This window comes from Hyaloscypha bicolor, assembly GCF_002865645.1.
Source record: "Hyaloscypha bicolor E unplaced genomic scaffold K444scaffold_47, whole genome shotgun sequence".
Lineage (NCBI taxonomy): Eukaryota > Fungi > Ascomycota > Leotiomycetes > Helotiales > Hyaloscyphaceae > Hyaloscypha > Hyaloscypha bicolor.
The window spans coordinates 40726-68358 of NW_020194549.1; the positions used below are offsets into that span (position 1 = coordinate 40726).

Genomic DNA, 27633 nt, shown 5'->3' on the forward strand with positions numbered 1-27633 from the left:
GGATTACTTTCAATTCGTTTGTATTAATGAGGTCTAGCCCTCTACTTGAGCCACTTTCGTGGGCGTATTTCGACAGAGGGGAAGGGGCTGAGCATAAGGGCTGAGCATAAGGGCTGAGCATAACTATGCAGCTGCGCCCCCTCGCACATGTATATTGCAAAACTTCTCATCGAACGCCATTTCATGGTTTGAAAATAAATGAAAGGAGAAAGGAAATCATGTGTGGTCTAATCTTCACACTCTGGGTCGGCAGACACAACAACGGGTCAATTGAAGATCGGAGAGATCTCGTGAGAGGCTCCGCTGTGAACACGCGGGTTGTGAAGCTGTTGCCATTGAAGAAAGACGAAGATGCCGGAAATTCTGATGTTCGCGAATCAGGCGTGAATGCGACGAGCGGAGGAAATGTGTCGCCGAAATAGGACAGTATCAAGCCTGGACGCAAGGTATGTTTCTATTGGCCTAGACGACAACTCTCAGAACTTGCTAAGACTTGCGACAGCTAAGCTGAAAGAAAGACACAATTGAGGGATGTAGAAAACTGGATATGGTCTCTGAGTTGGGTGGTGAAGCGGTTGATCGTTGGCAAACCTCTTCATCTGATGTCGAGGGTCAATCTTGAGGCTCCTCCCAATGAAGGATCAAGGATTATAGTTCATTCATTGAAAGTATTCTCGCACCGGCCACTCCGAAATCACAGCCAAGACAGCGCTCGCATGCCTCATCAATTGTTTCTCGAATTCCGTTCTCATCCAATCTAATCTCACTTCGTGTCCGCGGCAAGTATACTCTCAACCTTGGTCACCTTCTCCGAGAAATGTTGTTCCTTGTCCGTCCTACTACTGTCAGCCCTCATTTATGTCTAAGAAGTCTGCATTCTTACCTTGTGCCAGCACGAATATCAGTCTGTACCCGCAGAACTCCATTTTGGTGGACGAGAGTGTGTGCTTGGCCGATGAGTTTCATGACTTCGTCCCAAGATCCTTCTGTGGCTAGAATTAACCATCTATTGCTGTTTGGGGAGATATAAAGATGAATATAGCGCCCAATCAAAAAAAGCCGGGAGAAGAATGGGTAGCGCATTGAAATTATGACACTTGATTCCAACGCTTCGGGGCAGGGCTCAATCCCACTTTGCCCGAGCTCTCTGAGGCGCAAAGAAACGCTCAAACAAGACCGATATTTCAAAGCGGAGAGGCTCCAGTGGGAGGTTACGTACCAACTGTCGTCCCAGCGCTGTGCATCGAGTAGCTCAGCCCACTTGCTTTCATCAGCCGCTGGACAGCAGCTACTTCATTCGATACTGAAGCTGTTGTAGTGCCAATCTGCTGTATCGTCAGAGAAGCCAAGATGCATTCCGGCAGTTCCAGGCAGTCCGAAACTTACGGGGATTAGACAGAAATCGGCAACGCAAGCCGGTGGCGTTGAGAGGTTGGCGTAATCGATTGGTGCTGCCATGGCCTGTTAAGAGGCCGGATAAATATTATGTACGAGAAAGAATTTAAGTTTTAAGGGTTCAATGGCGGTGGGATAGAGATTTGGATGATGATGAACGGTTGTTATGTTTTTTTTTTTGAGATTGTGATAAGCCAGTTAGGCGAGGAGTCGAATTTGGATGGTCACGTGAATGAAGGAGACAAGGAATTGGTGGTGTCTTTTTGCTCAAAGGCGTTTTGCATCTCATAGAATTGGCGTTTTGAGGAGATAGCCGTTATGTTTCCTGTCAAATACGTCTGTTCATGTCACTCACGGCCCCTGATTCCTCCAGCCTCAAGTAAGCAAAGGCTTACGCCTCGTGCTGCAAGTCAACGCATCTTTCCCGTCGTCCACAAAATGCCAGTCGATTCATACGCGGATGCCTAAGAAACCTCTCCATTCAAGGTAGCGTCGCTTTCAGCGGCCCATTTTTAACCCCCGGCCTCCCCTTCTTCGTGATGAAAATGCCTCTCCTGCCTCATCCCCTCTTGTTCAAGACTATCCGTATTAAAGCTACCCGGCATGAGCATAATCATCGGAACCTAACCCTCCTCTAGCTTATCCTCAATAACAAAACGTAAAGTCGTGCCACAGCTCCGCAAAATGACCGTGTAGTATTTCTTCCATCAGCAAACTCGTAGTTGGCAATTGCATATTCCCCAGGTTTGAGGTGGGTGAGTTCCGCGGTGGTTTTGTCATCGAAGATTGAATTGGGTTCAATAGTGAGTGGGGCCTTTTCATTTTCCACCGCCCAATCGACCAACCATGCTTGTACTAGAGTGCAGCTGTTGCGTCGACAATTATCGTAGTGATCAAAGAAGATTTTTGGCGTGCCGTATTCGGCACCTGACGGGTCCAACATTATCGGCCGTTGATCGAGAAGGGGAACCCAGATTGTGTATCGAATTTCACAGCACTAGCAGCCGCTTTTGAGGTCCATCATTTCGAAAGGGAGGGATGACATTTTGGAAGCGGGTTATTGTCCGAAAGGAGAGTATTTGATACATTTTGAGGTGTATGAGAGTGTAGATGAAAGAAGGTCCGGGGAAGATGTGAGAGGAATGGTCGTTTAAATCACTTGATAAAGATCAATCCGAGTCGGATTTTTAATGAAAAGAGAAGAATTCGTATTGACTTTTCCTCGTGGTCACCTTCCCTTAGCATCCTTCGCGGAGTCTTTTCGCCGACTTCGGGTGCTGTTCACGCCGCCCCGGAACATAGCTGTCAATCACAACATTTAAACATCCCGAACGGACAGGACGCTCGGCCTACTGTTCCGGGGATTCAACACAAGATGAGATGTTAAGAGAGACTTCTTCCCGCGTGGCAGGGTCTGCAAGTTCTGCAACAGCCCTGCATTGCCACCCGTTACCACTCGCGGTGGAATGCAAGCCACAACGCTCAGCTCCTCGAGATATCTCACTGCATATCTCAGCTTCATTCTTCTCCAGCAGCAGTCTTTGGATGATTTGTGAGATGCGCAGCCCGGCTGACGTTGACACGTCGTCGTCGAAGTTTTGAAACCGAACGGAAGTGGGCTAGTGGGACAGCCAAAAATAGATGGCGGGAGTTTTCCGGCGCCAACCCCCTTTGGGGCCAGCCTTCCGCATCACCAACAACATCCAACGACAAACGCATCGCACCGGCACAACGTCACTCTTGCCCGATGCCTTTTCTTCGGTTTCAAGACCTCTCCTGGATGGCTGATTGGATCGGGCAGGGATGGCACGTCTGGGCAGCTGCTGAGCTGGGTCCACATTTCTGCAACTGCGGTTGCTGACGACGATCAAGCGCATATCAACCTTGGCTGCGCCTCCTCTCCAAGGTCTCGCCATTTTTCTATAGCCCCTCTATTTCATTGGATTTGTGTTTTTCCCTCTTTCCTCACGATTGTAAGTTATATAATTCTTGCTGGGCCAGGTGATTGTTTCCTTTGTTTGGACAATCGCTCCGCGGCTCAAAGATTTGCCACCGTGTTCATTCCCAAAGTCTTCTTTCGTCAGACCTCAGCATCACCAATACAGCATGATGCTTCTTTCATTGCTTGCTACCTTGGTAGCTTTTCTCTCATTCGCAGGCCTGGGTCAAGCTGTTGCTCAACAAGGTGGTGGAAATGGCGGGGATGGGGTTGGACAGCAATCGAAATCCCGAATAGCCACAACAGCAACACGAGCGTCTACGACGGCCCCCGAAGCAGCAGTATCAACCAGTACAGTAGCCTGCAACAACTCCCCGCTCCTGTGCAGCCGAAATTACAACAACATAACTCATATGGGAGCCCACGATTCTGCCTTCCTGCGAGATAGCAGCACCTCCTTCACCGTCTCCGGCAACCAGTTCTACAACGCCACCGTCGCACTCTCAGCCGGTATTCGACTATTGCAAGCACAAGTCCACAACCAGAACGGCACCCTCGAGCTCTGCCATACAACATGCACGCTTCTCGATGCTGGGACGTTGGAAACTTTCCTAAAGGAGATAAAGACATGGATGGATGCCAACACCAACGAGGTCGTGACGCTGCTGCTCGTCAATTCTGACGATGAGTCTGCCGCCACATTTGGATCGGTGTTCGCCAGCTCGGGGATTTCAATCTACGGCTACACACCCACATCCACCACTGGCCCTGTCTCGACATGGCCAACTCTGCGGACTTTGATTACGGCGAATACAAGACTGGTGACATTTATTGCCAGCATTACTTACGACAGCACATATCCCTACCTGCTCACCGAATTTGACTACGTTTTTGAAACAGCATTTGGAGTCTCGTCCCTCAGTGGCTTCAACTGCACCCTCTCCCGCCCCACATCCCTCTCCTCCTCCTCCTCCTCCTCCGCCATATCATCAGGGTACATGGGTTTGGTAAACCACTTTGCGGACACAGTGGAGGTCTTCGGTATATCGATCCCGGACGTAACGGATATCGCAACTACGAATTCTGCGAGCACAAATACAACAGGTGCGTTGGGAGCACACGGTACAGAGTGTAAAAGCGAGTGGGGGACGAAGCCGACCTTTATACTTGTTGATTTCTGGAACGTGGGACCGGCCATTAAGACTGCGGATCAGTTGAATGGAATTACTGCGACTGGGAGGACAAGCGTCACCACGGCGGAACTGACCGCGAGCTCAAGCTTTGGTGTCAAGGGGGATCCTAGAAGTTCATGTGCTATCGCGGGTACGGCCATGGCTGCGCTTGCAATTGTGAACTTTGTTTGTTTATAGACAACATACTTCTGGGAAACTGGGAGACTTCCTGGGTCGAGCATAGCGTAGGAGTTGGGTCCGGATACGTGCATTCGCATTTACAGGCGTTGGATACCATACATCTGCTTTGGGGCAAAGAAAAACACTAGTTGTCAGCATAGAAGAAAGATTATGAAGTAACCTGGATTTATTCCCATTGACCCTGTATTGAAAGTAACCTGTCCGCCTCTTACTCGGAAACTGTTTTTGAACCCCACTTTCAGGAGGTAGTTCCTCTGAACCTACCAATATTTTTGGTTCGAAGATATATGGAGCAAGTGCTGCAATCTAACAAGGAGAGGGGCACATTCGCCTTTGAGCCACTCTTCACAGTTTTCCACTTCAGACAAATTTATTATTTAACCCACCCCACTTTTCTCTCCCCAGTCTACCAATCGGTCATTTCACTCCCAACTTCGCCCTTCGGCACCTTCCGCTACATCAACTACAAGGCTTCCGTCTGCCTTTCTACCCTACCTCTCTGTTCTTCTCAAAACAATACCAAGATGGCAACTCAAACCCCAGCCCAGGATGCCCCGGAAGCATCCGCTCAACCAATAGACAAGCTACTCCAAGTTCGGACTGGCAAGCTTCGACCTGTCTTCGGCCTCAAAACTCCATCAGGGATCTTCAAAACAGTACACCAAAACCCTGTCAAAGTGGAATTCCTGGGCTGCGAAGGCGATGAGCATGGCTATATCGGCCATGGAGGGGTAGATAAAGCGCTGATGTGGTATCCTTCCCAGCACTACGCTTTCTGGAAAACGGAGCTCCCCCAGAATGCCCATCTTTTCGGTGTTGGGGGATTTGGTGAGAATATCGTTACCTCAAATGAGAAGTTGAGCGAGAAGGAAGTTTGTGTTGGGGATATGTTCAGATTTGGCCGAGAGGAAGCAGGAGTGGTGATCCAAATCAGTGAACCGCGGCAGCCGTGCTTTATGCTCAATCATCGACTTGAGGTTAAGGATATGAGTATCCGATCTCAGAACGCAAATCGAACGGGGTGGTACTGTCGCGTTTTGAAGGAAGGGCATATCCAGTCCGGTGATCCCATAACCTTGGTCGAGAGAAAGTATCCGAAATGGACAGTCAAGGCGGTGCAGACGATTTTGTATGTGGAGAGGAAGAATTGGGAGGCGATCAGGGAGCTGAGTGAGTTATCTGAGCTTGGTGAGGAGATAAGAATGATCTTCTTAAATCGGCTGAAGAAGGGGATTTTCTTAGACGAGTCTGATAGGCTGGGTGGCGGTGAAGACAAGGCGTGGAATGAATATCGGCTTGTGGGCAAGAAGGTAGAAACTCCAAGGATATGTTCGTTTGAGTTCGAGACTATCAATACCATCGAGAACTCAGCGCCTGCGACCCCTGGATCCCATATCCGTGTCAAATTCGGGGGAAATAGCCAGGTTGTGAGAGCATATTCCATAGTTGGTGGAGACAGCGACCGCTTCACGCTCGGCATCGCCTTGGACCGGGACTCTCGAGGCGGTTCAAGATACCTGCACGAGGAGCTGAAAATTGGCGATACCCTTTCATTCAGTCAAATGAAATCAGACTTCTCTCCAGCTGTAGACGCAGATCACCATATCTTGATCGCCGGAGGTGTCGGCATCACCGCCTTCCTCATCACCGCACGGCAACTGAGGCAACAGGGACAGAATTTCCATCTATACTACGCTATTCGTTCCGCTCATGATGTTGCCTTCAAACATCTGGTTCAAGAACTCGGCAACGACGTTACGGTTCTGGATGGGAGTAAAGGGCAAAGGCTCGAGATCTCAAAGATTATCGCAAAGTCGAACAGCAGGACGCACATCTACTGCTGCGGCCCCCAGCGTCTCATGGATGGCGTAACGCTCGCTGCTCGTACCCTGAGTTTCCCAAGTTCCAATCTCCATTTCGAAGCTTTCACGGCCCTGGCATCGGGTGACCCATTTACAGTTGAATTAGCGGAATCAAAGAAAACACTTGACATTAAGGCAGAGCAGACATTGTTGGATGTCCTCAGGGATTCTGGATTTGATATCCCGAGCAGCTGCGAGGTTGGCAATTGCGGGACTTGTAGGGTTGGTGTGAGGGGTGGAAAAGTTGAGCATAGAGGGACAGGGTTATTAGAGGGGGAGAAGAAGGGCGCGATGTTGAGTTGCGTGTCGAGAGGGATTGGCAGGGTTGTGTTGGATTTGTGACTAAAGTGCAACCACTTGGGCTGAAGCTGAGGTTATTGGACCTGAAAAGAGCTTGGCTTCTCGAGCTGTTCTTGGTGCTTGGCGTTATCGTACTAGGTTTGTGATCATATTGTTGAAATTGGTACGCTACCATAGCTAGCTTCCCAGTCCTTCCAGCACCAGGTTCAACCACTAATTTAGGGTTCTCCACTCTCATTTGTCATGCGTCACTCGCCGAGCTTACCAAGCTTACTAGTATATCGTCATTTTAATTACCTTTGATTTATTAGCTGATTGATAATGTATCGGAGAAAGCGGGCTCGGCATCACCGGTATCGCCGAAGGGTAATGGGAATAAACCCCTTACTTTGGACACTTTTCCTCTGTTTCTTGAACTCACTCTTCTGTATCCAGTCATTCTGCAGTCTGTCAACCTTCAATATATCGATTTTCCATCAATAAATCGATTACTTTTCAATACATATACTTTGCGTCCCTTATTTCTTTTTTTATCCTTCTCGATATGGTACCAATCGCTCAAAGACATTACCCTGCTTAGATATTTCAAGTGGAAAGACCCTGAGACTCTTCATGTATTTTTTTAGTGGATCCCCTTTAACTTTGAACAAGAGTGGGAACTTCGGCTGAGGGAAATGGTTCATCGACCCTACATTTTCATTCGCCGCAAAAGAAGGGCCGATAACTTGGCCTTGGCTCCAACCGGGCGATTGATAGAGACCCAGTGTAACATTCTCGAATACGTTTGTGGGGCCCTAGGGTTTGAAGTAAGTACTTCGTAAGCCCTCACCTCCGCGTCATTGTCCTCGGCTTTCCTCTCGCAAAATCATTTAATTGGTTCAAGGCAAAAATTCCATGCATGCCAAATGCTTTTGAAGAAAGACAATAGACTTTTACGGACGCGGGTTTGGTCAGTTCTGGAATAGCGGAAGAAGACCTAGAAGATGTTTTCTTGTTTTTTTGCTCAACGTCAAAGTAGTTATCGTAATCAATATACCACTCTGCTTCCATTCCTACCCTTCTGGGAAGCATTCAGTAAGCTTAAGTCAATCTCGCCAACCCTGATTGTACTTTCCCTCTTATTCTTATTTCCATTTTTGTCCGTAGCTCCAATTATAGCCGCCAATTCAGGCTCTCCTCCCACTACCAAAGTTCTCAACGGCAACTACTATGGGGCCTATAGTCCGACGTATGGTCAATATATGTTTCTAGGCACCCCTACTCCTTGCCACCAGTCGGGGATCTTCGGTTGTGGCAAGCAGCAAGCCCAGCCTCTAAACACTACTTAGAGCGAAACATGAAATGCTACCCAATACCCTCCGGAATGCATCGGCTATGGGAGTGATACTATGGGAGCGATGCTTGGGTCCTCGGAAACTACATCTCAGAAGACTGTTTGAAACTGAATGTTATCAAGCCGAGTGGAATTAAGGCAGGAGTGGAGTTCCAGTGGCTGTCTAGATTTACGGCTGGGGGCTGTCGACAGCTGGAAGCTCTGATCCCAGATAGAATCTGCCTTTTATTGTGCAGCAGTCCACTCACTTACTTGAGAGCAGCAATTGTTGCTGTTAGCATCAATTACCTACTTCGGGCTCGGGGCTTCCCTTTCGGTGGAGCAATTGCGAAATAACGCTCTGTGAACATGAGATTCCGAGATCGGATCATCAGCGTCTCGCATTGCACTGGATCCGAGAAAACCTCGCGATATTTAGCGGAGATCCTTCTAAGGTTATCATATGGAGGGGGGGCGGGAGCGCCGGGGCAGCTAGTGTTGGAGTGCAGTTGGCTGCGTACGGTGGCAAAGAGAAAGGGCTGTTTCGGGCAGGGATTTGTGGGAGTGGAGGGCCGATCAACTCGAAGAGATATTCGAATCCCACGGCATGGAAACCGTACTACAAGAACATCACTGATACAGCCAACCGCACCAATTCAACCGACGGCCTCGGATGCGTCCTGAAGGTACCAGTTGATGTCCTCAGTTCAGTTTTCAACTCGGCCACGGCTTCTGCGAGCTTCGAGGCTCAGATAGATGGCGACTTCGTTCATGAGTGATCTGTGACGGCTGTGGCTGCAGGTTGATTCGTCAAGATTTGGTACAAACTTCGACGAATGTTCCATGTTTGGCATCAAGGGTGTAGACAACGACAGCGAGGCCCTTGCAGTTGTTAGAGCCTTTGGATCCGGCGATGCTACTGCAAACACGATCGCTGCATTGTATCCTGACATCCTAGTTACTGGCATACCTGCTGCACTTCAAGGACTTCCACCGTCCAACACCTCTTACGGCTATCAATGAAAGCGTGCTGCAGCGTTTGGGGGCGACCTGACTCGGCATGCTCCACGAAGATACGCTGCCAAAATCGTGGGCAGCACGGAATGTCAGCACTTGGGTATATCACCCCAACATCTGAGTCAACGGATTGAATGTCGAGACGGACGTCGCTCAGTTTCAAGGGGTGGTATTCTTACTTAAAATCATAGGAGAGATGAGATACAAAACTGTGGTTGCGGTTAATCCATTCGCAAATAAGCCGGAAGCATTTACTCAGTTTGCCAGGCTGATGTCTAGGAGTTGGGTCAGCTTCATAAATGACGTGGATCCGAACAATTCAGCAGGTTGATATCCCCGAGATCAACTAACGCTACGGTATTGACAGGAGTATAGTGAATTGTGTCTACTGGCCAAGGTACACCGTCGACAACTCGCGAGATATCGTCTTTGACTTCAACGTCACATGGCTCAGAATACAATTGGGACTTCTGCAGTGGAGGCGACTTGATTATTCATGCATGTAAATTGAAATAGCAGAATGAATTGACACTTTCAGATTGATGTGATGTGATTGTGGTCGGTTCTATTCTACCGGATCAAACTTCCAGAAGGGCCAAGTGCCAACACCAAAGAACCCATCGTCCGTGCTTTCCTAAGGAGTCCTCCCCCCAACCAAAGTAGGTGGGTTTTGATCTAATGACCAAGGAAGGTCTACATGCCTAGTCGCTTACGTCCTGCCCTTGATGCCAGTCCTCCGCCCTTCCTTCCATTTCACCCAGCGTTTTTCACCCAAGAATTTTCCCATCAACTCTTTATACCACACGCATCTCACCTACAGCCATCCGGCATTCTATTATATCCGCATAAAGTCCCGCATACCATGCAAGGGTCATTCCTCTATGTACGACAAACCGTCCATACGATCCAACACCCTTGTGATCATCCCCTGTACTCCATAGGTGGGTCGGTTTTCTCCGCCCTGCTCCAAATGGCAGTCATCAAACAGTGGAATGCCTCCCAAATTCGTTTGTACTTTCGACAAGGCTTCGTATACTCGACAAAATATTCCTCACTGCTCTCCGTTTCCTTCACCACAAATAACCTTTCTCCCCCAACTTCCCAAAAATTCCGACCGCAGCGACCACCCCCAAAACCTTAAAGAACTTCGGACCTCGCTCTCCTGCTAAGGTGTCCTCTTCTTCCTGTCGCTTCCGCTTCTTGATAGAAGGAGTATTATTCTTCGCAGTTGTCTTCGGTGTATCAAGCTTGGCAGGCTTCAATGTAACCGCTGGTGGCGGATTGTTGTATGGAGGCATGAAGCGGAAGGGTGGCATCGGGGCATCGTTGTTGCGAGCTGGGACTGTAGCTAGAGAGGGTTCCACAGTTGGGGGCGATTGGGACGGTCGGCGGGGGTTCGGCGGGGTGCTACGAATCTTGGTTCTCTCCTTGATGATCCTACGGTTTTCTGCCTGGCCGCACTTCACAAAATGTGCTTGCATCTCTGCCCATGCCTCCTTCATATCAAGGTATGTCTTCGTCTCGCGAGTATCTGCTTCCTGGCGGAGTCGCTTCTCCTCTTGCCAACCCGCACCGTTTTGTGCTGCAAGCTCCTTGGCTTCCTTGAGCTTGGTTTTCTGATAGTCGAAATCGAGCTTCAAGTCATTATGAGCCTTCCGAGTAGCCTTGAACTTCTCCTCAATGTCTTCGTTCGCCTTCATGAGGTTGCAGATTTGGGCTTCTTTCATCAAGAACATCGCACCATTGTCGTTGGAACTCTGGTTCAGGCCTCTCAATTGGACGGCTTCGACGTAGAGACTCCGGTTGGCGGTACGGGCATCAGTAAGTTCAGCATCCTTCTGCGCCATCATGCTAAATATGAAGTCAACGTCGGGTATTTTAGAAATCTCATTTTCCCAGAACATCTAGGAATTTGTGGCGACATATTGGATCCTTCAAAAGCCTAGAGACATTGGACCGAGGTATACGTACCATTCCCAGTTGTACTTCATCTGTTTGACCTCTTCTGTGGCCTGTGCCAGGAGATCTTGCTTGGCGCGTTCAACCATCCCCTGGACCTGGGACTCCGGAATCATGGCCTCGGCGGGCTTGCTTTGGCGCAGTGTATCGAAGAAGGATTGCATCTCTTTTCCTTTCTTCGCTTGATCCGGGGTGATATCTGCTGGTTGGGCCTCTTTGATAGCTTTCAACTGGCTTTGGAGATCTCCAGCCACTTTCATGAGGGAGTCACGTTCCTTCTTCAGGCTGTCGCGCTCTTCTCTCAAGGCATTGAGCTCCGCCTCCAGGGGCTGTCTGCCGGTCATTTCCTTGATGGTAAGATTGTTGTTCTCAATCTGCAACTGAATCTTTTTCTGCAGATTCTCGTTGTCCTCCTTCAACCTGTCATGTTCTGCCTGAAGAATCCGGGATGATTTGGTATGGGATTCGAGTTCCTTGTTGACAAGCGCTAATGCTGACTCTGCTGCCTTTTTGTCGCCTTCGTGCTTCAGGGCATCGCCTTGGGCCATAGAAAGCTGGATATGCAACGTTTTCAGATCCGTGGCCATCGCCATTTTGATTATACGACGACTTGTGGTAGACGGGCTTGTGGTAGACTGAAAGTGGAGGTTGCCCCAATTGTTCGTGAGTGCACAGAGATTTGGGTATGGAGATCGCGTCGGCAGAGGTGATATCGGAAGGCCTTGTGTGGCGTGAATGTACCAATTGACAAGGTATACTAGGACTGTGTGCTATTCGATTGTACTTGGAGACTTTGAGAGATCGATATTTGGTAGTTTGCGTCGCTGCGTGATTGTTGGTGGTGGTGCTGGTGGTTGTTGATGTTGAGAGATCGAGGGCGTTGTGCGCAGGAAAATATTATTAGTATGTTTTCGTCGCAGCCTTGCGTCGCCTTGCATTTCTTCAATTCACTTTCTTGGATGGCAGAAGTTTATTTGGGTGGGGCGGTGAATTGGACGCGAAGTCGGGCCAGCCTTGTTTTTCCGCAAGTGAAGTTGATAAGTGAAGCAAAAGAAGGTTTGGATCGCTGTGGTACAATGTAGAGCGGATCATAGGCCGGGATTCAAGTGTCCAACAGGCAGATCGTTCCTCGAAAATTTGTATTAGAGGTCCATGGGTGCCTTTGATTTACTTGTCGTCGCTGATATAAGTCTGCGCAGGACAACGGAGAATCTCACGGCTGTATTGGGGGTTGCATCTGAAAACTTAGCACAAAACCTTCAGCACACCCCAGAGTGACTTCATTTGCCGTGAGCGGCTTTGACTGGAAAGTTATGTCTCTTCAGCAGGTTGTGGTCTTTCGACGGTGGTGGGGTGTAGTCAGAACCCCTCGGCTAAAGTCTTGGCGCTCTCCCCTTTCGAGAATGTTGCCTTCCCGTGCCTACGAAGATACCACCCACAAAACTCCTCGATATTAACTTCCAAGATCAAGTGCTTTACTTTTTTATATCTGAGTGAGAGCCTTTATACTTTATCTTCCTTAGAACAGAGCCGGAAATTATTGCAATTGTTTCGTTCACATTTTGTGTTCTGTCTGGGAGCACAAAGCGATCCGAAACAGAGACATAAAGAGAGGCAGATCAAGAAGCAGGGAGAATTCTCATAGATTCCCACAGATAAAAAACGTCGAGAATAAGGAAACAGATTTCCAAAAGAAGCGGTTCCTTGGGGTCTCGATCCCTGTAGTACTTCCCGAGCCACAATACTTTTGATTCGAAATGCAGTTCGTGGTTCTCGTCGAGAAGCATGCCGGCAGAGCATGAAAGTTGGTAAACTGGGATGACTTGGATTCAGGAACAACTCAGGGCAGGAAAGCCAAGCCTGGCAGACCTATTTAAGGCAACATGAAATCATATAACAATTTCTGCTTATTTATCTTCCAGATCATCTGGTCTCATTTCAATCACTTTAAAGATATGGTTAAATCACTCAGATTCTCCACTGTAAAAAAGGCTATCATTGATTCCTGGTAATGTAACTCACACGGATCACATTAATGCTAAATCAAAGACGCAAACAAGGAGAATTACTTCCAAACCCCGTAGCAGCAACTATTACAAGGTCAGCTGATCAACGCCTGGACGTTTTTATCTTCTCGACCCCCCGGAGCTTTGACGACCAACAAGTGTAAATCCCCCCAGAAAACGTCTCGAACCTTCCGACAACATGCCTCGAGAGTGATAGAACCCCTTTCGCTGTGTCAAAAAAGTTTCCACAAGTAAAAGGCAACGAAATACCTCTCTGGCCCCCCGAGTCTGTCCTAACATTGGTGACTATTCTCGTGTCTCGTGTTCTGCTAGAACAAAAAGACTTCAAGCTTCCAGGCAAAGAGGATAACTTCAATGACACATATAGCAATCAGGAGTGGTATCTCATCACTTCCAAGCCCCAAACCGCTCAGCAAAGGTAGGCCATCTCCTTTAGCATGGGCATCCACCATGGAGAGGGGATGATGACCTTATCAACAGATTCTCGAGTTTTGTTTTCGGGCGTACGAAGCGATGTAAGTCCTCGGTATTGTCATTGCGAGGTAGTTCTCCAGTACCTCCGAGAACTGGACAAGAATGGTTGGTCAAGTGTCCATCTCCGCCTGTGCGCTCATCTCTTGCCCAATTTGCCCTCTGCAGTGATGTTTCATTGCCTTCGAAGGACACAGGATTTCTCCTGTTATTCCTCACCCGTGAGCATAATCAAATCGGGATGTCTTCGTTGCTAAGAACTTGTACGGATACCAGTACCGATATGACATTCTTTTGAGATTCACTCGCTGGGAGAGCAGGACAGTGTGCCTGCCAATTGATTATGTTGCAACTGCACCAGAATGGCCCGACATGTAACCAAAGCACCGGCGTTTGTTGAATGGTTTGAGTTCCGTGACTGTGGGTCGTTACCAATCAGCCATTCTGGAAAGGCCAGAGAACACGCAGGATAGTTGGCTCTCAAGGATCCCTATCCCTTTTTGTCGGTAATCAGGTGCAGACTAAACAGTATCCATGAGGTGATGGCGATATTATGAGCGGAGCAATGGTTAGCACTTTGGGGTAACACAGAAGATACTACATGTAAGATTAGAATATCTAGCGACGTATGGGGCAATGCGAACCATGTGGAGACTTGGTTAAGGGGACAACGTGCGAAAGAACAAATAATATGCGTTCAAAATTCTTGCTCCTTGAGCTCCATTGCCAGAATGTCCCCGGGACCTGTAGTTCAACTCTTTCTTATTTAGAAGTCTCAAAAAGAATTTCCTGTCATAAAGCAGAACTTGTGTTATTGAAATTATGCTACCCGTTTCTGCAAACTTTTCATTTTAATCCACATATCAAAGCCTCTAAATCCTCAATATGGCTCCGTTCCCCAAGTACATCTTCAGGCCAATCTCCGTCGACTCCACTCGATTGCAACATCCGCCGTTGCTCCATCAAAGAAATCATTCATAGCCACGACCAACTCCCCATCAACCAACCTCCCAGCATTTGCCGTAATCCAGGGCAAAGTTTTCGAATCACAGATCGGCTTCGTGGCCATCAAGCAGCTGCTGTCTGCGCCTGCAGCGAGAACACTGTACACAACCGCATCTCGAATATTCGTTGCTGTAGCCTGGCATTGGAGATTGGTAAATGGCTTCCCAGCTTGGGATTGAGGGGATATTTGCTCAAATTCAGCAACGATGCTGTCGCCGTTCAGCGTGGCGTTTCCAGGGTCAGTATAAGTGCTGAAAGAATCCGAGTTAGCGAAGAGTATGAGTCTTTTACGTTGCTCCCGGAGTTGATCGATAGTGAGATTTCTCATATCGTCTTCATTACCAGCTACAACAGAGCCATGCGAATCTGCAAGGGCGCTGTTCAGATAGTTGGTGAGGTCTACATCGCTTGGGCGAGCGCAGTCTGCCGGTACACCATCCCAGCGGAGTTGAGTGACGACGATTTCTGCAGGGTGGGCGACAAGAAAATTAACCACGTCGTGCAAGAACTGAGCATATGCCATGCCAGGAATTGCTGAGTGGGAGAAATATAGTTCATCTGGGATTGGATGGTTTGGGCGGATGACCTTGTGCAAGAAAGCTGGACGGAACTCGAAGTAGCGTGCTCCAATGCTGAGCATTGTTGGTAGGGTGTCCTTTTGGGTGATGGCGAGTCCTTGGACGATGTTCGGGGCGATGGCCATCACTGCATCGTGGCTCATCATCCCGGCGATCTTGCCGAAGACGGGGCTCAATTGTACCAACACATCGACGAGTGCGCTGCTGTTGATAACTGCATTCGAGTTTTGCATGCTGTTCATTCCCACGTCGTGGACTGCTGGGAGGAAGAACTTGGAGAAGGGTTTGGCGCCTTGTCGGGAACCCAGTGGTGCTACTTGACTTTGCCAGTTGGAGTAATTTGGGGTCACAGTGACCCAACATTGATCGCTGCTTGGAAGACCTGCTGTGCCTGGTCCAGCATCGTAGAAGCCGTAGGTGACGACCACATCGTTCGTGACGACCGAGGTCTGGTTTCCCATGGTCTTCATTGACCCAGATTCATTATCGCCGGTGAGAACGTTGATCCCGACATCTTGGAAGGTGATTTGGTTTCCATTCTGAGTGACTCTGAACGAAAAGATGCCGGAGAAGTTGAAAGGCCCTTTGATATTCTTCTTGTCGACTTCCAAGTGGTCGCTGGAGAAAACTCTGAGCTGAGCCTTGGGGAGGTTGGTCCCTGGGACAGAGAACACGATCTCGCAGCCTGGGACGGCGATGTACGAGTAGCACTGAACTCCCTTGCTTGGCATCGTGACGGGGGAAGAATAACGATGATCGTAGGGGTAGTTATGAATCTCAAGGAGCTAGGAGATTATGGAGATTATGAAGATTATGATAGGAAAGAGGAGAATGAGGGGTCGGAGGTGCGAAGGTATGTTGAGGAAGAAGAAACATATGAGACATGAGCTGAACCTGACATGCAGGTGGATTCGCTCCAATTGGGAACCAACGAACGCCACGTTCGCACTTTCCTTCTTTCACTCACTCAGCCAAGCCACGATCACAGGTGGCTAAGCCCGAAGAGTATCAAGCTGCATACTGAAGCAAAGAGAACAAACACAAGGAGAGAAGACTGAACAACAGCTCAACGATTGTTCTCCCGTAGTGGAAGCCTTTTTCACGGAGTAAGGTTGTCTCGGAATGCGATCTTATGACTAATTGGTCGAAAACTCGAATCTGTTGGACTCAGTCAGCTGACTGTCCTGAAACGGCAAAGATTTGCCAAAGTCCGGAGCTATTAATAGAAGAGCTCTACAGTGAAACCTCGCTATAAGGAGACCGAAATTGTCCCCAAAAACTAAGGATAATGTGAGGTATCCTTATAACGAGGTGTGGCACACAGCAAAATTAATCCCTGCGGGGCCTGGCAGATGTATCCTTATAGCGAGGTTTCACTGTACTTCAACGATTTCTCTCCATCCCCCCACCTTCACTCCCTCACAACATCAGATACAATTGTCCAGTGTATCGTTTGTTCCTACTCTACGACACGTTGAACTTCACGTGCCCAATGGATAAACACATCGGATCTCAGGTGGAGGTCCTATCAGGCTGTATGGACGAGAGATGAGCAGTTGTTTCAGGTCTTTCCCCACAAATTCCGCCCTCAGCAATGGAAGAAAGCGAACACGGGATAGGATATCGAAGAAGACAGATATCATTCCCACGGAACCTGGTGCCGAGATATGTGGAGGACCTACCTTACCGCCATAATCGAGACTGCCAATGGCTGTTTATTTCCTCGTGCGGCGAAGATCTGGGCCTTAATTTATCTACCTCGGATAAACATTTTACCTTCAATCACCAGATGAAAGGCTGAGTTCCGAATAAATTATGAATGGTACTTCCCAAGAAACGAACTGTTTCTTGTAGTCTGGGGAGAGATTGGCAAGTTTGTATAAGACCATGAGTATACCCATCAAGATCTCAATTTTCTTCTTGTCAACCATTGCGTCACTCTTTTGTCAACGAGCGCCATAATTTTCGATTCTTCAGCCATGTCCCCGAAGCTCTTTCTCGCGGCGTCGGCGCTGGCTGCTTCTGTTCTTGCTCAAATTCCCGGAACTTTGACTCCTGAGGTTCACCCCTCCTTGGCCACTCAGCAATGCACCAAAGCTGGTGGATGTGTCACTGTGAACACTTCAATTGTTCTTGATTCTCAGTACAGATGGATGCACAACGTTGGAGGACATATCAACTGCGTTAGTACCGGATTCAACAGCACCTTGTGTCCTGATGCAGCCACTTGTGCCAAGACCTGTGCCCTGGAAGATGTTGATTATGCCAGCTACGGCATCCACACTTCAGGCAGTTCTTTGACTCTCAACCTTTTCAAGCAAGAGTACAATGTGACTACTCAGTCATCGCCCAGAGTCTACCTTCTTGCCAATGAGACCACATACGATATGCTCCACCTCCTCAACAAAGAGTTGACATTCGATATCGATGTGTCGCAAGTTCCCTGCGGTATCAATGGCGCTCTCTATCTTTCTGAGATGGATCCTACTGGTGACTCCAGTTACTTGAACAAGGCTGGTGCAAAATACGGAACTGGGTATTGTGATGCTCAGTGCCCAGTTAACAACTTCGTCAAAGGTGTTGTAAGTTCAGTCCTGGCGCTTCTTACACCCTTCTCTGATTCGTTCCAGGCAAATTTGAACATGACAAATGGTGCTTGCTGCAACGAGATGGATATCTGGGAAGCCAACAACGCCGCCACTGCCTTCACGCCCCATCCCTGCAATGCCACAGGCGTTCTTTCTTGCTAAGGAACCCAGTGCGGGCGTGGAACTGGCAATAAGTACCTCGGTGTCTGCGACTCGGATGGTTGCGACTACAACGCATACCGCATGGGTAACCAGAATTTTTACGGCCCAGGTAAGGCGGTCGACACAACCAAGCCTTTCACTGTTGTCACGCAATTCATCACCTCGGACTGCACCGACAAGGGAACACTCTCCTCAATCAAGCGTCTCTACGTCCAAGGCGGAAACGTCATCGCCAACGCCGCAGTCAACATCCCCGGCATGGCTACCCAGAACAACATCGATAACGCCTACTGCGCTTCCGAGAAGAAGGTCCTGGGCGGAAGTGATGCGTTCACCAACCATGGTGGAATGTCCCAAATGGGCCAGGCTCTCAGCCGTGGCATGGTACTCATCTTTAGCATCTGGATGGACAACGGAAGTGGCATGCAGTGGCTTGATGCTTCTTTCCCTGCGACCGCCAATGCTACAACACCGGGCGTTGCAAGAGGCCCTTGCTCGGCTACTTCCGGAGATACTACAATGCTTACCGCTAAGTATCCTAATGCTGCTGTTACGTTCTCGAACATCAAGGTTGGAGAGCTTCAGTCTACATTTGGAAATCCCGCCGCTGTTCCCAAGAATTAGAGGCACGAACCATGTGCTGAAATTATATGGTGGGTGGTCTTGGAAAGCCTATCTAGAGAAGGGAAGTGCCCATTTTGTACATACAAATCTGTTTAATTTGTCCAATTTGGCCTGGCCATCTTCATGCTTTCCCCATTCATAGATTTTTTCAGCCTCCAGGGATGATAGTTCATTCATATGTTCCTCCTTTAGAATATATTTGTTGTTGTTCAGTGTTCACTTTGATGACTTCGAGCAGTGAGTCAGTATTATAGTAACGTTGTCCTTACGTATTCCCTCGGTCCCTTCCTCGGTCCCCATTTTATCAACTTATCTTCCAAAGCTAGAGCACCACTCACCCGCAAAACACCTCTTTCCGCAGCCGTCACTTCCCTATCTCCTACCTTATATGTCAATATCTATTTAGATGCATTCCTCTCGGCCTCATCATTGCATACAATCAACTAGTCGTATCGGTTTCAAACCGGGATCATATACGAAGGGACTTGAAATACCCAAACTCACCGCATATCTATTTGATTGGTTTGGATAACCTTGCTGTCCATGTGGGTTTCGACGATTTTGCACGCAGCGTAGCTGGTTATAATCATCTTGGAGGATGTTTCTGCCGAGATAATCACGTGCTTGACTGAGATAGTCATGTCCTTGACAGATGTAAGGACCGAAAGTCTCTACATTGCCCTGGCGTAAACTGGCCCAGTCGATGCGTATCTCGTTGGCTGGTTTTGACGGTAGTTTTGCTAGTCGTTGCGAAAGCCGTCACGAAAGTTGACTTGCTATCTATTTTCGTCTGTCCATTTTGCTTGTGTTTGTCAGTGTGTGTCTGTGTTTTACCTTGGGTGTTTGGGACTTTCGATGGCAATTTTTGGTGTTTTTTGGGGAGGGAAATTTTGGAAAGGCAAGGGACAGAAGGGGATATTTAAGAACTTTGACTCCGCCGATTAATCCTTGCTGCTTCTTCTGCCCTCTCATGCTAAGGTGGGAGTCTAGAGTTATGTTCATAATGAAGCTATTATTCGGACAACAGTACAAGCGGCTGGTGTGTAGCAAGGTAGTGGCAGTAATTCAATATCTCACTTTTACCAACCTCGCTGATCTCTCGGCATCGAAGTCTAACCAGATGCTATTCCGTCAGTTGTTTAATAGTCTCCAGTCTCTTCCTGGCTGTCCTCTGACTGTTCTAGGAGACTATTCATGGGATGCGCTGGTGTTGCAATGCTTTGGAGGTTAACGACTTGATTTTCCAGCTCACGCGGGGTAGGCATTCTAGATATACATCCAGTCTATAAACTACAGTGTACCAGCGTACACTCGGTTCCAAACAGTTGGGAATCGGGGAATAAGTCATGTGCTCTGTTACGTAGCGCCTTCTGTTGAGAATTCAAAGTAAAAGTCACGTGCAATGCTTCTCAGACGACTGTCCATTTTGCAGTGATCTAAGGCCTATACTTATACATATCCAAATAGCCCCTATTACCACTGAAAACCCATATTTAGCTAAATGCCCTGCATAGCTAAACACCCTTGCATAGCTAAACACCCTTGCATAGCTAAATGCCCCTGCATAGCTAAATGCCCCTGTATAGCTGAATTGCCACTAGTAGCCTTAGGCACCAATTTCCAACACCTTCAACTCCCATTAAGCAGCATTCCTAGAATGATGCACGTGAATATAAATTTATATTTATATTGGCTTGCAAATTTAATTTCATTTTCACTATTAAAGTTAAGCGTAGATACGGGATACTTAAAGAACCTCGTTCTGATCCGGCAGTCCTCCTACCATCAAACAACAACACCAAGACCACAACACAACAACACAACTTCATCACAGTACTTCTTCGTGCATCGAATTCCACTTCTACATTCAAGACTTCTCTCTCACTTCTCATCAAGATCGTGCAGATTGTCTTTCGCCTATCCCTCCCACCCGACCCAATGACACCCGGCAACATGCGCCCTCTCACCAAGTCCATCGTCAAGCGCAATGCCAACCCCAGCAAACACATCATCCCAGGAGGCAAGCAGCCAGGCGTAAACTTCTTGAACGCTTTCAACCTATCCGTCAAACTTCCTCCCGCTATGCCCTCGTTTTAATTCGTCAAGGAGGGAGGTCTTAGCGCGGAGTCCTTGGCTATCATCAATGAAGAAGGTTATGTACGAGTGGGTTGAGAGTGATTATACTCATGGATCACTTCATCCTTTGAAAGTTACCGATGAAGTTTATTCGGCAGTTCCTGCTGGATCGCCACCTCGACAATATGTTCTGTGAGTCATGTACGAGGTCGCAGGCCAGAACGTAAAGGATACTTCATGAACAATGGACAAGATGCAGATATTGGTCAAAAAGCATCCGGATTTGGAGAATGACTTTCGTCAAATCCTCGACGACGATGACGCTCATCGAGGCTTGAGAGAGTCGATTTTGCCTCCGTCCTGGCTTCATCAGATGACGACGGATCGGGTAGCAACCATCGTGAAGTCGAGGCATGAATTGGCGGGTTGGTTTTCTTTGGATCTCGCTGATGGACCAAACTTCTCCGGGCGAGCAATGGTAGTGGAAACGTAAGCTGCTTGGTGTCTAAGTGGCTGTGGTGGGTGTTTTTCTCTTGGCATACTTCGATTAGTTGCATTTGGCAATAATGAACCTTTTCCCTTACATGTCCGCAAATCTCAACGTTCTGCGTGATACATGCACAAAACAATCTTGTTTGAAGATAATGCCGACTAATAGAAAGAGCTTATACTACGGCTGCAATACCACGAACATCTTGCGCTAGAGTTGCTTAGAATGGAAACAACGTTTGCCTGAGAAACATGGTTCACAGGCGAGTGGCAATTGTTAGACGATCCCCCACCTCTCCGCACCAGCTGTCCAGAAGATCGACTGATTCCACTACACGTTCTCGCAGTAAGGTGCGTCTAAGGTAGCCGACCAAGTCGTAGGTTGAAAATTCCCCTTAGCCTTGTAATTTGGCCCGACCAGATAATTTAAGATTTGTCACGGCCTGGACAAGCTGTGGGAGTGGAATGTGGTGTGTTTTGGTATGTTTGTAATGAATGATCGTGCCCTAATGGCGATGAAGAAGCTATATATACGCCTGTGCGCAGCACGTGACAAGATTTGAGACTATATACGGATATCGCGGCATAAAGTCATGCGACTTCAGAGCATGCCTGACCGAGATATACTATTCGGCTACTGCAGGTTCAGATTATAGTAAAGGCAAACGCTGGAAGTCCTTGTAATTATAGTCTTAAGCCCTATAAGGTGTTTCAGGGATTAAAGGACATTTCTAGGGTATGCCGCGATATCCGTATACTAAGTTACTAACTGCATAATGGCACTTCCACATTGAGTCATTTGTAGTATGCCGGTAATGTTTGCGGATTGTGATTTACTATTGAATTTGATCGTAATTGACCCAAATCGTATTAGGATTAGCTGGAATTGAGTGGCTCAGCGAACCAGTCTGAAAGAACAAAAGAGAAAGAATGCCTTGTTTCTATATTCGGCGAAGTCGCGAATAGAAGAAGAACATTTAGCACTTGAATAAAGAAAGTAAGAGCTAAAGAATTGAATATAGTTTTTGCATTTCCTTTAGTAATCATTTGGCTTTAAAACAGCCCGAGAACATTAATATAAACAAATATAATAAACGATGATTCAAAGCACTTTCAATATTCTCTTATATATATTAATGTTTTAAAGCCAGACAAGATTGTCAACACAAGTCAAAACAAAACCCGGGGTATCGGGCGATCAGCAAAAAGAAGCAAGCAAAGAGAGTTAGTGTCGCAGTGAGAATTACTGAATTGGGGCTAGCGCGATCGCTCTGCTTAGTCAGGATCTGTATACTTACTTCCTGAAGCTTTACACTTCACTCAAGCTCTTTTCTAGCTAGTTCAATCAACTCTTTTACCATTTAATGCAACTCCCTACTCTGCGATCTTTACGTGCATTAGTTAGGAAAATGAAGGAGGTTTCTAGTTCTAAAGAAATCAGGGTAAAAGAGCAAGACACTCTTCCGCAAGCGCTCACTAAACTGGCCGCGGCAAATCCGAAAGATGCGTTCCTGGCGGAGAAGTGTGATACAGATACCCGAGTTGAGTCCACAGTCTCAATGAGAGGTGGAAGAAGATCGGAGCCCATGGAGCTATATGCGCCTTATCTCTACGAAGATGGCTGCCCGTGCCCATGGTGCGCTTGCGATTGTGTCGGCTGCATGTTCAGTAGGTGGCCACACTCATACCTTCATGCCGTTATATCCGATCAGATTCGGTAGACTATAAGAGAAACGCAAGTCGTCAAACTTCATGTCTAATGCACCGACCACCGCCAAAGAGCGGGCTTGGAGTAAGCAATAAGAACTAGAACGCAAAATAGAAAGTTACAATACAAAGGACACCATAGAGGTACAAGTAAAGGTGATTTTTAATGTGTTCTGGGAGAGAAGCCAATGATGTACGAGGTGCTGCAAGAAGGCAGAGCTGCTCAGCCTTAACACGGCAGTATTTTATATATCAAAACAACAAATACCACTTAGCCTAAGCTATAACCACAGGTATATAATGAGAAATTCTCATATATATGCCGTTCTAATATTCCTAGCTTTTGACTGTTGAAAACTAAAACCCTGCGCGACAATCTACATAGAGTGTGATCACCCTCGATTTCCGAGCCCGGCGATTACGGATTTAACACCGGCCGTCGGCGTTTCGCACCGACAGCTTCAGAAGTTATATCAGGGTCAGGTCAGGTCGGATTAAACACAAAACTTGGATTCGAAATTCTCCTACGGACTTTCTTTTCTTCCTTCGACAGAAACTTGCCCACGGCAGAACCATTGGTGTCGTTGTTTACCTCTACCGCTTCGCGTTCGCAGCCCTGCAGGTCAGCGGGTTCCACCCACTTTGGCATCAGCTCGTGCTTATCGGCACTTAAGGACCCGGAAAGAGACCAAATGTCTGGGATCACTTGCCCGGATTGCCTCAGCGGCTCCATAAAAGATGGAAAGCCATCTGGGGAAGTTACCACTATTCACAGCTTGCCGGCATATGTTGCGCGTCCGGAAGGTACTCCCAAAGGACTGGTCGTCCTGATCCCTGATATATTTGGCTGGGAACTCTCAAATTGCCGTTTGCTGGCAGATGCCTATGCGAAAGAAGGCGGATTTCTTGTTTACCTCCCTAATTTCATGAATGGTAAGTAACGCAACCGATGCCTCACCTCAACTTGTAGTTGACATGAAACCCAGGCTTCATCCCCTCTGCAGGAGCTATGCACTCAATGGAAGCTCTCCTGGCACCTTCTCCATCGATTTTCACAACTATCTTCTACAAACCGTTGTGGCTTCTCAGAGTGGCTGGAGCTGCCATACCATTTCTGTTCTACAACGGCGAATCTGTCATCAAGCCAAAGGTCTTCAAGTTCCACGAATCGCTCCGCTCCGACCCGGAAACCAAGTCTTTGAAGATTGGTTCTGCCGGCTTGTGCTGGGGCGGCAAATACACTATACACTTGGCACAAGAGCCAAACTTGATCGACGTCGGGTTTACCGCTCATCCGTCAAAGATGAAGTTCCCCGAGGATTGGGACAATGTGAAAATCCCGCTGTCGATTGCAATTGGAGATGTGGATATGGGCATCAAAATCGACATGGTGAAAGATATCAAGGCTTTGTTGGAGGGAGAGAGCAAACAGAGTGGACAGAATGAGGTTGTGATCTATCCTGGGGCGAAGCACGGATTTGCTGTAAGAGCGGACCCAAAGGATGATGGGCAGACAAAGAGTGCAGGGGAGGCATTGAAGCAAGCTATTAACTGGTTCGCTAAGTGGATGGTGTGAAGGATATGCTTATTCCTTCTGTTTCAATTTCTGGTGCGACTTAGTTGTATTAAGATGAGATGGGTTGAGTTGGTTGCTCGAGGCTGCGGTGGTTCTGCGTCACCCATTGATTGAAGTACTCTTCTAGACAGATGTATCTGCATCAGGTTTGCGTACCGTTATTCGATACACTTTGAAATATCTAAAAGTTAAAAAGCAAGGAAAGCACTTCGGGCCTGGATTCTCAACGTGTGAGGTGCGAGTCATGTACACCACGGGTGAGTGGTAGCGCTGTTGGTCCCTAAACTAGGAACTCAGCAGGGCATGAGCTTGTACTTTTAGCGCATGTAAAGTGAAATTATAGGCTGCAAGCGCAGTAGGCCATCCTTACATCCTCCGGATTCTCAATTGCCAATGAAAGGCCAAAACATGCAAGACCACAGATCGGAATCAGTTAAATAACTGTTGTCCTCGCCGTAAAGCCCTTGGCTTATTTCCTCTCACAAGAAAAAGTCTTTTCCTTGCGTATCATCGCTATTTTGAGGACTCCGTATCGGCGCCGAAGCGGGCTGTCGCCCCCACTTTTAGACCGCTGAGCGAGATGCCAGCCCCCTATTGGCAAGGTCCAGCGGAATGTTCTCGCCGATTACCGACCAACCCACCCGGATTTAACATTATCACCACCAATTCTTAGATGACCAATATTCTTCGTTTCTCGACGGTGCAAGTACATAATGCTTTGTGGAGTACGCTCTGGTTGGTGTGTCTTCAGACGCCGGACATTCTAGTCTGGACATCCCAGTACGATAAAGTCTTCGATGGCAGCGATGATCGACTCAACAGATGAGAAACATGACCTCAACGGGAGTGTGTATTCGGCAACAGAAGCGGTTCCAGCAGAGTTACGAGAGCTGCCAGCAGGGACAGGCAAGGAAAAGGAGGAGGTTCTCAGCCAGTCAGCTCACCAGCAGCCAAGAGATGTAGTGCACCGCCAAGACGATCTTCCCGCAGAGCCTCCTTCCGACGAACAAGTGCAAATGGTCCAATCAGCTGGCGAGGGCTATAGCGTTTTGACTGTCACGCAAAAGAGGCTTACCGTCATGGCAGCTTCACTTGCCTCACTCTTTTCGCCAATGGCAACAGCCATCTACTGTCAGACTCACTTTCTGCCCTTTTTACGAAGTAGACTGACTTCAACAGATCCATCTCTTGATACGATATCCAAGGACCTCAATGTCTCAAACACAAAGATCAACATTACTATCACACTTTTCTTGGTATGTTTCCTCGCTTCTTCAAGGATACCCGTTAATACTTTGTAGGTAATCCAGGGGATTGCCCCTGCCTTTGTAGCTGATACTGCCGATCGCCAAGGGCGACGGCCGATGTACATTTTCTGCTTTGTTGTCTTCTCGGGGGCCAACATCGGACTGGCATTGCAGAACAATTATACAGCGCTGCTGGTATTAAGAATGCTGCAAAGCGCGGGGTCCTCTGCGACTGTTGCTCTGGCGAACGGGGTCGTTGGCGATATCATCACTTCGTCAGAGAGAGGAAGTTACGTTGCATTTGCCTCTCTTGGAAGCGTATTTGGACCTATGGTCGCTCCCATCCTCGGAGGTATCATTGGGCAATATGCGGGCTGGCACTGGATATTCTGGTTCTTACTGATTTTCTCTGCTGCTGTTTTCATCCCACTCATCCTCTTCATGCCCGAAACTTGCCGAAATGTTGTCGACAATGGGTCTATACCTCCACCATCCTTCTCTCAAAACATCACGGATGCATTGAGGCATAAACACCGGACACAGAGGGGATTGAATTTCAATGTAGCCAAACAAGCGGAGATTGCCAAGAAGTATCGCTTTCGGCTTCCGAATCCGCTCTCAACTTTGAAGGTGCTGTTAGACTTGGAGAGCGCGATCCTTCTCATCTCTACCGGGCTTGGAATTGGTTGCTTTTACGCCATCAGGTATGTCACTAAGAACTAGTTGATGCGAATCACTTGCTTACACTTCCATCAAGTACTGGCGCCTCGGTCGCGTTCGCGAGCAACTACGGATTCAACCAAATCAAAATCGGCCTCATGTTCATCCCTATTGGAGCCGGAAGCATCTTTTCTGCATTAACAATCGGAAAACTGGCAGACTGGAACTACAGACGCTGGGCCAAGAAGCTTGGCATACCCGTGGTCAAAAATCGTAGACAAGACCTGACCAACTTCCCCATTGAAAGAGCCCGTCTGGAAGTCGTGTTTCCCTTATTCTTCGTGGCAGTTGCTATCACCATCGCCTACGGCTGGATTCTCACGAAGAAGATCAGCGTCGCTGTCCCGGTCGTTCTGCTCTTCTTCATAGGCTTTTCGCTCACGGCCACATTTCAAATCCTCAATGTTTTGATGGTGGATATCTATCCTGGCAAACCTTCGGTAGCAACTGCAGCAAATAACTTCACCAGATGTGAGATCGGTGCCGTGTTCTCGGCGATTTTGTTGCCGCTTGTGGATTCGATTGGGTGGGGTTGGGCATACACGCTTTTAGCGTTGCTGTTTATTGGTTTTGTGCCCATGTTACTTTTCGTTATGCAAAGAGGTCCGAAGTGGAGGAAGCAGCGGAAAGCCAGTGAAGATAAGGCAATGGCAGGGAGACAAGAGAAACGGGATTTGAAGGCTGCTGCGAAAGAGAGGAAGGCTAACGGTGAGACATAGAGTGGTGGGAATGGAGTGTCGGGTATGTTTTGCGAATTGCGATTGTGTTAGAAAGTATGGTATAGATACATTTACCCCGGAATTGGTTTTGCTAAGCTTTTGAGTCCCACTGCCTATGCCACAGCTTTTCTGCTTTACATATGCTGTGAAGGGCGACATCGTGTTGGGCAGACACCAAGATAGACATGGTTTGGTCACGTGTCTCTCTTCAACCCCTTTTGACGGATCGAACCTCATCGAGCTCCGAAGCACTTTGCGGCTTCAAAGAGCCTATTGCCCCACCAACTTTGGAAACACAAAATTGCAACGTTGCAACTAATGTTAGCAGGCTCTCAGCTTGCACTACACAGTTTTCTCGATACTGCTGATATGGTTCCAAGATGTCGGGTACTTCCGGGTACTTGCAGGTTGGGCCAGTCGAATGTCGTGCGTAACACAAGTAGCTACGAGGACTTCCAACAACAAAAGAACATTTGACGAAATTTAC

General features: G+C 48.0%; 9 protein-coding genes across 9 annotated transcripts; 6 read left to right on the forward strand and 3 right to left on the reverse strand.

The window, feature by feature from the left end:
• Positions 1 to 763: 763 nt before the first annotated feature.
• On the reverse strand, positions 764 to 1458 carry K444DRAFT_583881 (cell wall biogenesis protein-like protein Ecm15; the record flags this gene model as incomplete). Its single annotated transcript, XM_024877844.1, has 4 exons — positions 764 to 839; positions 884 to 986; positions 1220 to 1325; positions 1387 to 1458. 4 exons carry the CDS (start codon positions 1456 to 1458, stop codon positions 764 to 766), a joined length of 357 nt encoding a protein of 118 aa, XP_024740748.1.
• Positions 1459 to 3116: 1658 nt separating this feature from the next.
• On the forward strand, positions 3117 to 4889 carry K444DRAFT_609451 (uncharacterized protein). Its single transcript, XM_024879574.1, has one exon. It carries the CDS (start codon positions 3502 to 3504, stop codon positions 4702 to 4704), a length of 1203 nt encoding a protein of 400 aa, XP_024740749.1. The 5' UTR covers positions 3117 to 3501; the 3' UTR covers positions 4705 to 4889.
• Positions 4890 to 5092: 203 nt separating this feature from the next.
• K444DRAFT_609452 (3-chlorobenzoate-3,4-dioxygenase reductase subunit) lies at positions 5093 to 7239 on the forward strand. Its single transcript, XM_024879575.1, has one exon. It carries the CDS (start codon positions 5232 to 5234, stop codon positions 6909 to 6911), a length of 1680 nt encoding a protein of 559 aa, XP_024740750.1. The 5' UTR covers positions 5093 to 5231; the 3' UTR covers positions 6912 to 7239.
• A 613-nt stretch (positions 7240 to 7852) lies between these two features.
• Positions 7853 to 9563, forward strand: K444DRAFT_714713 (alpha/beta-hydrolase; the record flags this gene model as incomplete). The annotated part of the gene is made up of 7 exons (XM_024888330.1): positions 7853 to 7943; positions 8040 to 8142; positions 8265 to 8475; positions 8577 to 8956; positions 8997 to 9138; positions 9208 to 9286; positions 9321 to 9563. 7 exons carry the CDS (start codon positions 7853 to 7855, stop codon positions 9527 to 9529), a joined length of 1215 nt encoding a protein of 404 aa, XP_024740751.1. The 3' UTR covers positions 9530 to 9563.
• Positions 9564 to 10268: 705 nt separating this feature from the next.
• Positions 10269 to 11750, reverse strand: K444DRAFT_626340 (uncharacterized protein; the record flags this gene model as incomplete). Its single annotated transcript, XM_024882632.1, has 2 exons — positions 10269 to 11049; positions 11170 to 11750. 2 exons carry the CDS (start codon positions 11748 to 11750, stop codon positions 10269 to 10271), a joined length of 1362 nt encoding a protein of 453 aa, XP_024740752.1.
• A 2692-nt stretch (positions 11751 to 14442) lies between these two features.
• Positions 14443 to 16090, reverse strand: K444DRAFT_609453 (PLC-like phosphodiesterase). The gene has a single exon (XM_024879576.1). The coding sequence runs from the start codon at positions 15967 to 15969 to the stop codon at positions 14566 to 14568; it is 1404 nt and encodes a 467-aa protein (XP_024740753.1). The 5' UTR covers positions 15970 to 16090; the 3' UTR covers positions 14443 to 14565.
• A 1022-nt stretch (positions 16091 to 17112) lies between these two features.
• Positions 17113 to 18640, forward strand: K444DRAFT_714730 (glycoside hydrolase family 7 protein). The gene is made up of 3 exons (XM_024888332.1): positions 17113 to 17820; positions 17869 to 17973; positions 18022 to 18640. Exons 1-3 carry the CDS (start codon positions 17218 to 17220, stop codon positions 18610 to 18612), a joined length of 1299 nt encoding a protein of 432 aa, XP_024740754.1. The 5' UTR covers positions 17113 to 17217; the 3' UTR covers positions 18613 to 18640.
• A 4725-nt stretch (positions 18641 to 23365) lies between these two features.
• On the forward strand, positions 23366 to 24661 carry K444DRAFT_555760 (dienelactone hydrolase family protein). The gene is made up of 2 exons (XM_024876718.1): positions 23366 to 23817; positions 23871 to 24661. The coding sequence occupies exons 1-2, from the start codon at positions 23577 to 23579 to the stop codon at positions 24458 to 24460; spliced, it is 831 nt and encodes a 276-aa protein (XP_024740755.1). The 5' UTR covers positions 23366 to 23576; the 3' UTR covers positions 24461 to 24661.
• An 815-nt stretch (positions 24662 to 25476) lies between these two features.
• On the forward strand, positions 25477 to 27146 carry K444DRAFT_641198 (MFS general substrate transporter; the record flags this gene model as incomplete). The annotated part of the gene is made up of 4 exons (XM_024884593.1): positions 25477 to 25591; positions 25640 to 25716; positions 25762 to 26411; positions 26465 to 27146. 4 exons carry the CDS (start codon positions 25477 to 25479, stop codon positions 27144 to 27146), a joined length of 1524 nt encoding a protein of 507 aa, XP_024740756.1.
• Between the last annotated feature and the right edge of the window lie 487 nt (positions 27147 to 27633).